The sequence below is a fragment of the Sinocyclocheilus anshuiensis genome, unplaced genomic scaffold (assembly GCF_001515605.1).
Source record: "Sinocyclocheilus anshuiensis isolate Anshui unplaced genomic scaffold, SAMN03320099.WGS_v1.1 scaffold923, whole genome shotgun sequence".
NCBI classification, from domain to species: Eukaryota; Metazoa; Chordata; class Actinopteri; order Cypriniformes; family Cyprinidae; genus Sinocyclocheilus; species Sinocyclocheilus anshuiensis.
Genome location: NW_015544138.1, coordinates 31214 through 40033, shown reverse-complemented (window position 1 = coordinate 40033; position 8820 = coordinate 31214). Strand labels below are relative to the sequence as shown.

Below are 8820 nucleotides of genomic sequence, written 5' to 3'. Positions count from 1 at the left end.
TAGACAGACAGACAGACAGACAGACAGATAGATAGATAGATATATAGATAGATAGATAGATAGATAGATAGATAGGTAGAGGACATAATGAAAAACCCAGAAATGTTCCAGTTAGCAACCCTGTAATACATTTTATTGATTGATAATATAATGAGTTCTACTGAAAACACAACACACATCAATCATCGACAGGTACAAGCTCAAAGTATTTGTAATTTGTATACAGTGTACTGTCAATAAACTCCTGGGCGAATTTCTGTCAATTTATACATAGAAACTGTGAAATTTTCATCACTTTTGGACATTCTGCTGTTATAAGAATAAGAATGTAAACATCTCACTGAACAAATATACAGCACATGTCTCATAGCAGCATGCTGTCACACTGTATGTGGTCAATATAAACTATTAAACAATTATAAAGCACAAAACTAAAAAACTGTAAACAAACCAATGTTTTGATCAATATTCTATAAATTGTATGCAATCACATAAACAGTAAAACATGATAACAGTGTTATTTTGAGAAGCTGCCCTAAAAACATTGTTTAACAGTAATATAATGCAAATAGCGATAGATGCTTTACATCAAGTGAAAATAGCAGCATTTTTTAGTGATATCCTAAGTGCAAATAATGATAGATTCTATTTAAACTCTGTAAAAATAGCAGCATTTTCTTTTCAATAAGTGTAAATGAGCTAGTAATCAGATGTTGTTTATACTTATTGCAAATAGTGGCAGATATTTGCACCTCATTATTGTAGTACTGTATATAAAACTGTATGCACTAATAACATATTGAGTGTAAATTACCGTTTTTATTAAAATTGTTAAATGGATGCTGCCTTATTGGGACAATAAAGCCCTCCCTACCCCTGCCCTAACCGTACCTATAAACACTTTATTATTTAATACCCATGAGGCACTTTATGGTGACAGCATAAAGGGTCACTTTTAAGACTATTAACGGAGCCTTAAACACTGTTGTTCATATTTTGTTCAAATTTACTACCATAAAATTCAATATCATGTGTTATGTTCTGATTTCAGCCTCTTAAGTATAAGCCAAATATTCTGTGACACAAGAGGATTTATAATTGGCACCTTAACGTGAGAAATGCTAGTAATAAAGGTTTCAGTCATCTCTGAGATCTTCTGCAGATTGCACTGAAGGGTTGTTACTCAGTCAACTGCTGAGTCTTTAGCTACACGTGGTGTTTTTTGGTACAGCTGAGCAGTTCATTGTGACTGTTTATATTTTTCATATTTGTACAAGGTGTTGGATATATATGAGGATGCACTGAACTACAAAATCAAACATGATCTATTGGGTTCTGGCTCAGTCTGCTGCATTGAAGCTAATACTTCCATAGATGCAGTCCTGGACATTCCTACATCTTCATCTTCAGGTGGAGGTAGAGCTGTGAGAAATGATATGAAACAACAACAAAAGATCTGTCAGAGTAGGGTGGCCAAACGTGCCATTTTTCCCGGACACGTCCTTGCCAGGATTTGTTTTGGCTTTGTTTTCCTGTTTTCATACTTGCTGAACACTGTAAAAAAAATCTGACATTTACGGTAAAATACCGGCAGCTGTGGTTGCCAGAACTTCACCGTTAAATATATAATAGCAACATTTTAGGATAAACATTCATTTAACAACATTAGATGTAAGATAAAACCCTAATGTACACAACTGATAAGAAAAAACTAAGAAGAAAATAGTTATAAAAAACTTTTATTCTTAGTTATTCCCCTAAAAAACACCCCAGCTAACAAAAATATATACTGTTTTGCTAACATTCTCATTAAGAATATTAATGTTTTTAGAACTTTCAAAACATCCAGTTATTTAAAAAAAAAAAATGTTTTTCTTGTTTATGTGATGGTTAGCAAAAACATTAAGGGAATGTTCCATATTATCATTTTACTAACATTATGGGAATGTTCAAACTAATCATGCAACATACATATAATTTTACATATAACATACAATTTTAGTTGAAGAGCAGAATTTACCGAAGTGTCCTGAATATAAAAGCACTGCTGTAGAGAAAACAAGCATCTGTTTTGTGTGACAGCATGAAGGGTCAGTTTTAATACGATTACCTGAGACTTTAAATCATTTTAAACACTCTTGTTACATACCTCCACCACGTAGACGAAGAACTGCATGAATAGTAGATTCGTTTAGTACGCCATAAGAACCAAGTGTACGACCCTCCTCCAGTTGTCTGCCCTCGAAGATAAACACCAACGCGTCCCCTATGAAATACAAACAACAGCAGCTGCATAAGAAACAGCAAACATTAATGCATCAACCTCATTATAATAGGTGAAGATGTATCAAGAGCGTTTTCTGTAATTAGCATAACTTTTCTACAAATACCATGGTTAAAATATGGTCACTGTAGTAAAATAGTTTGCAAACTTCTCGTAGTTCAGAGGCTTTCGACTGATAAAAGCAGATAAATCGAACTCTAAACGTGTATGCAGTTTTTCCTATTGTTTGTATCATTTGTCCGACTTACATTGGTCTTCAGGAAATGCTCTTCTTCGGAGCTCTTCAACAGTCGTGTTCTTCAGTTCCTCCTCTGAATCCACACTTACTGCTCTTAGCTGTCCTATCTCATATTTAATAAAAATGTTGAAACTCATTCTGCATCTGCAAATTTAATGTAGAATTTAAAATGAACAATGCGCTGTGTTTAGTTTCACTTTCACTGCTGTATGTAACATTAACTCCGCCCACTTTCTCCAGCCCTCTTCCTGAAGTGTTTTTCTGTGTCAGTTTACTGAAGGAATCATTGTATATTAGCACTAACAGTATGAATAACTTGTTATATCTTCAGAAATAGGTTAAAATTATTTAATAATTTTAAAAATGGAAAAACTCAAATGAAATATGGTATGAATAGTGTTGTGCTTTGACAGGGCATTGGTTACTTCGTTGTTCATGAAGTGCTGGATATGGATCCTAAACAACAGCATACAAGAGTGCCTTCATAATTAATCTGATATTATTTCTGTTAATGCAGCAATATATTTCTTTCATTATTTTAAACTTTGTCAGTCCTAAAAATGATGGATAAAACAAATGTCAATGTAAAATCTAATTGAAAAAATGCACATTAACACTCACCCTCTTCTGTACTAAATAAAAAAAAAAAAGAGTACATTTTTCAGGACATAACTGTGTTATACTCAGACCTTTGCATCTTATACTTATTTATTTATATATACACTTATATTTTCCCCCCATCAGCTTTCCACGCACTGACACACCCATGTTTGTCTCTGTTCTGCAGTCTTATTTACATTTACATTTAGTCATTTAGCAGACGCTTTTATCCAAAGCGACTTACAATTGGGGGATACATAAAACGATTCTTCTTAAAGAGGCAAACAGACAGTAGCGCAGTCTCAGTTGAATGGCCACTCCTGAAACCTGACTGGTTAGCATCCAGTTTGTTGTTCTGCGAAAGAAACAATGATATCTGGTTGAAAACAACTCTTTCGAGGGTTTTCGCTATGAATGGAAGGAGAGAGACAGGTCTGTAAGTGAAGTGTTTAATGTAGGTTTTTTGAGCAGTGGGGTTATCCGAGCCTGCTTGAATGCAGTGGGGAAGGTGCCTGTGAGGAGAGATGTAGAGAGATTCTTATGAAGTGAGTCCCATCAAAAACACTTAAACGCAGGCTACATTGCAATTAAAAACTATAGACTGCTGCTGGAACTATTTCATTTACAGCTCCAGCAGACAAAAACATGTCAAGTGAAATGGACTTCGGTAAGCTTTACACTCATAATCGAAGACATTTTTATAAAAAGCAACATGCTCACAGTTACTGTACAACACTTTTACTGCTTTCACTTTCATTTTGGTCTGTTTTTGCCACTTTAGGCTTCTTTAAGGCTTTTCGTCAAGTCTTTTATAAATATAAGCTGTCAAAATGTTTTTATTTATTTTTAAATTTTTTTTTGCTGTTTTATTTCCATCTAGTAAATAAATGAAGAGTTCATCTTCAAAAACAGGTAACTCTGTTCTTAACAATTTTCAAAATTGTGCATTCCAGTTAATCTCGATCGAACTGCAGTTGAGCTATTTTGATTAAGTAAAAATAACTAAAGAATACAGCTAACTAACATGATTTTTTTTACATCTGTTTTTTGCAAATAAACTCTTTAAATGCAAATTAGACTACTGTAAACTTTATTTCAGGATTCCCTTTTTGAGAGATTAAGACTTCAGATGTCAGCCACTTTAATAAGTGTGTTTTTCTGTCTATGTGCTGCAGGTGACATGCTCTATCTCTCAGAGGTGAGGATTCTGTTAATGGCTCCTAGAAATACAGGCAAGAGTTTTGAAGGAAACATCATCCTGGGCAGCGAGGAGTTTGACGTGAAGTTCAGTCTGGAGTCACACTATAGTGCTGTTCATTCATGGAGACTATCTGTTAGACACGTCTATAGAGCAGCACATTGAGAGCGAAGGGCAGGATCTCCAGTGGCTGCTGGACAAATGTGGGAACAGGTATCATGTTCTCAACTTTAAGGACAGGAGTGACAACACTCAGGTCAAGGAGCTGCTGGAGAAGATTGAGGAGACAGTGGCACAAAACAGAGGCTCCCATTTTGAAATGGACAGAAAGATTTTACAGGAGATGAAAGAGAGAAGAAGAGCAGAGGAAGAGAGAGCAAACGAATTAATGGAGATGATGAAAAAACAGAGCGATGACATCAGATCACAGATGAGTGAGTCCACGTTCTGTACAGTGCAGATATGCACATTTGAAGCAAATCATGAATGATAAGCAATAACGAGAAACTTACCATCATAACCACTTGTTCCCATTAGTGTCACACTTTTATTTATGCACTTATGTGCTTTCAGTACATTTACATTTTTTATTTAGTCATTTAGCTGATGCTTTTATCCAAAGCGACTTACAAGGTGGACGATTGAAGCAATCAAAATCAACAAAAGAGCAATGATATACAAGTGCTATAACAAGTCTCAGTTAGCTTAACGCAGCACACGTAGTAAATAATAAAAAAACAAGCAGATAGAGTAGAAAATGAATAGGTAATGCTAGTGTTAAGAGGGTCATTTTTTAAAATAAAAATAAAACAAGTCAAAAGAATAAAAGAAGAAAAGAGAATGACAGTGTTAGAGGCTCTTTTTCCCCTTTTTAAAGAAAACAGAATATAAATAGAATAGAGAGTGCAAGTGTTAGAGGGTCAAGTGTTTTTAAAAATAAAATAGAATTAGAATAGAGAGTCCAAATGAAAACGGAAGAGGTGTTTTCAGCCGTTTCATGCACTTTTATTTACAATCTTGTTCTTCATGCAATTCTGAAAACCTAAGCCATAGAAAACACCACAATCATAAAAAATATGAAAACATAATGCATGATGTTTAAACATTGTGTTTATTGTCTTAAGTCAAATGAACATCTGTGTTAAGTCTCGTCCCCTCTGGACTGATGATACCGAAATGCTGTAGTTTGTGATATTGTTATTGAAAGGACCAGATCAGAACGGCCCATACCAGGAATACTTAAGCATAACATTGATATGATGCACTGTTCTTATTCACTTTATTTTTCCAGTGAGAGGAGTCGAGAAGTCTGCCTCCAGTTCATTTGGGTCCCGATCAGATTCACCCTTCAGCTTTGTGGATGGCTCACATCTTGAGAACAGTTGTAAAATCATGGGAGTACCATCACCATTTAGTGAGTATCTTTGTTGTTGTTTTATCTGTGCATGCATCAAAACATTTTTAAATGAGTAATTATATGACTGAAACCTGCTTTTATACATTTTGGAAATGTTTTGAGAAATTTTGCTCACCTGACTTTTTTGTGGCTGTAATGGCATGTTAATATAATTTACTATAAATGGTTAAATGCACAAATTGCCCCACTGTGTTGTTCTAAAACAAAAACTACTTTCTGCTATATTTTGCAGTGAGTGGAGATGAGGTGTCTGAGACAATGTCTGTGAGAAGCTCTACTTACAGTTCAATCATGTCAGAAGCAGAGGACAGCAGTTAAAGACCTCATGAAGTGATTTGACAAACCCTATTTTCTGTCCTGTGCTGATGCATTTCCCATTGAAGCAGCTTTTTCAATTTCTCATATTACAGCTACAAAACATCACCAAAAATTACTCTTGTCGTATCAGTAAAGCTGTACCTTTAACAAATGTACATACTGAGCTGTGTACATTACATTGGCTTTTATTCTGCCCTTTTCCAATGTAGGGACATGCAGTTTAAGCTGCTTTACTCTGTTTTATTTTCCATGTTTTTATTCTGCACTATACTGCTGAAAACACAACAAACATCAATCAAGTGCAGGTACAAGCTTAAAAAGTATTTGTCATTTTTATACAGTGAAAAACGACACTATACACTTGGGCTAATTTCTGTCAATTTATATAAAAACACAACATTTTCATCACAAACAAAACTTTTGAACATGGCTCAGGAAATAAGAATGTAAACATCTCACTGAACAAATATACAGCACATGTCTCATAGCAGCATGCTGTCACACTGTATGTGGTCAATATAAACTATTAAACAATTATAAAGCACAAAACTAAAAAAAACTGTAAACAAACCAATGTTTTGACCAAAACTCTATAAATTGTATGCAATCACATATACAGTAAAACATGATAACACCGTGTTATTTTAAGAATTTGCCCTGAAAACATTGTTTAACAGTAGCTTGAGTAACAGCTATAAAAAATAATATAAAATAATACAATATAATGCAAATAGCGCCACCAAGTGAAAAAAGCAGCATTTTTTAGTGATATGCTAAGTGCAAATAACAATAAATATAAAAAATAGCAGCATTTTCTTGGCAATAATTAGTAGATAGATGTCACTGAAGTGTCCCTAATATAAAAGCACTGCTACAGAGAAAACAAGGGTTTGTTTTTTGTGACAGCGTAAAGGGACCGTTTTAAGACTACTAACAGAGACTTTAAGTCATTTAAACACTGTTTTTTCATATTTTGTTCAAATTTACTTCCATTAAAATTCAATATCATGCATTATGTTCTGATTTCAGCCTCTTAAGTAAAAGTAAAATATTCTGTGACACAAGATAATTTATAATTGGCACCAGATGTGAAAAATAGGAAATGTTCTTACTGATATTGACCCATCAGTGAATGTTATAATAAAAAAGCACTGTGTTTGTCTTTATAATCTTTCATAATAAAACTCATACAGTCAGTAGAGAAGGGCATCTGTGATCTTTATGGACGCTGCACTGAAGGGCTGAAACTTTAGCTATACGTGGTGCTTTTTGGCGAGTCGTTCATTTTCTATTTTTCATATCTGCACAAAGTGTCATTATAATTTTACTTGTGTCATGAAATATTTTACTTTAAAAGGCTGAAATCAGAATATAATATCCTTTGATAGTATATTTTAAGGTAGTAAATTTGAAAGATACACCGATAAACCCACAGGATGAATATACAGTATGTACAGTACGTGGATTTATATGAGGCTGCACTGAAATACAACATGATCTATTCTGGCTCAGTCTTCTGCATTTCAGCTAATACTTCCATTGATTGAGTCCTGGACATTCCTTCATCTTCATCTTCATCTTCAGGTGCATAGCTTGGGTCTGAGAGAGATGATGTGAGACAACAACAAAAGATCTGTCAGAGTATACCTTGAAATAGTCCATCTGCACCTTTAACACGAATTACATAAAGTGTCGATAATTAAAGATGTTTTACACTCATCCAAATGAAGTTCACATTTATATTGTGTAGAAGGAAGACCTGGGCTAACTGCTCATTTCTTTCCATTTTTGCATGTGACATTTTTTTTAATTGTATATACAGTAACACATTTGATAACATGGCCTGATTTTGAGAAGTTGCCCTAAAAAATGGTTCGTCGTACCCAGCTAACAAAAATATGTTCTAGGAATGTTTTGCTAAAATTCCATCAAGTTATGAAAACATATTTTCTGAATGTTAGATCTTACAAAATCTCCAGTTTTTTTTTTTTTTTTTACATTTTAAAAACGTGAATGATTAGGGAATTTTCCATATAATCATTTTACAAACATTAGGGGAATGTTACTTTGAATGTTGAATGTTTTGAAACGATAATTAGAAATATTTTAAAAACTATAAACAAACATCAAACTAAAATGTTTAAGAGTTTAAGACTCCATGAACTATCTACACAATGTTGTTGTGCTAATGCTGTCAGAACGTTATTATAGAGTAGATTACTCTGAACAAACATTCTATTAACGTTACTAGAAGAATGTTTGTTTATGACTTTGAGAGAACCTTGCCAGAATGTTCTCTGTTACCTGGATAGTTAAAATCCTAGTTAAAATTCTGATGGCTGAACTATGGTGTGCCTGTGTGCTTTTATTGTGTAACAGATTTATTCTGTGATGCAAAGCCGAATTTTATGTTTTAAAAAGTCTAAAGTTCTATTTTTCTATTTGAAATAAATGCTGTTCTTTTAAACTGCAATCATCAAAGAATCCTGAAAAAAGGGTTATAAAAGATATCACAGGTTATAAAAAAATATTAAAGGGGTCATATGATGCGATTTCAATTTTTCCTTTCTCTTTGGAGTGTTACAAGCTCTTGGTGCATAAAGAAGATCCGCTTCGTCATGCCTAGAGCTGATCTGTGCTGGTCGCTGAGGGAATACATCAACTTTCACCGTGGATGAAGCGGAGTCCAGCCCGTCCTCAGCTCACTCTATCCCGGCCTCAGTGTACGCTAAGCCGGGGCTTCCCCTCACGCTAGGCCGCTGTGT

The 8820-nt window shown here is 34.2% G+C and overlaps 2 protein-coding genes across 3 annotated transcripts in view; both read right to left on the bottom strand.

Annotated features, from left to right (window-relative positions):
- Window positions 1-1264: 1264 nt before the first annotated feature.
- Window positions 1265-2680, bottom strand: LOC107694989 (ubiquitin-like). 2 transcript variants are annotated; one of them, XM_016494740.1, is made up of 3 exons: window positions 2533-2680; window positions 2150-2266; window positions 1265-1422 (listed from the first exon to the last, which is right to left on the bottom strand). In XM_016494740.1, exons 1-3 carry the CDS (start codon window positions 2657-2659, stop codon window positions 1307-1309), a joined length of 360 nt encoding a protein of 119 aa, XP_016350226.1. In that variant the 5' UTR covers window positions 2660-2680; the 3' UTR covers window positions 1265-1306. The 2 variants fall into 2 exon arrangements, with proteins under 2 accessions (XP_016350226.1, XP_016350227.1); XM_016494741.1 differs by having other exon boundaries at window positions 1265-1416.
- A 4873-nt stretch (window positions 2681-7553) lies between these two features.
- The window catches only part of LOC107694981 (polyubiquitin-B-like), a 22114-nt gene continuing 20847 nt past the window's right edge, over window positions 7554-8820 (bottom strand). Inside the window, exon 5 of the mRNA XM_016494734.1 lies at window positions 7554-7654. Within this exon, the coding sequence (XP_016350220.1) occupies window positions 7554-7654 (101 nt within the window). The remainder of the gene's footprint in view (window positions 7655-8820) is intronic.

Excerpts from the sequence above, each read along its gene's own strand:
- LOC107694989 (XM_016494740.1), bottom strand. The coding sequence starts at position 2,659 with ATGAGTTTCAACATTTTTATTAAATATGAGATAGGACAGCTAAGAGCA. Across the intron at positions 2,267-2,532 it reads AGCATTTCCTGAAGACCAAT|GGGACGCGTTGGTGTTTATC; the intron begins GTAAGTCGGACA and ends TGTATTTCATAG. Across the intron at positions 1,423-2,149 it reads TCTTCGTCTACGTGGTGGAG|CTCTACCTCCACCTGAAGAT; the intron begins GTATGTAACAAG and ends CATTTCTCACAG.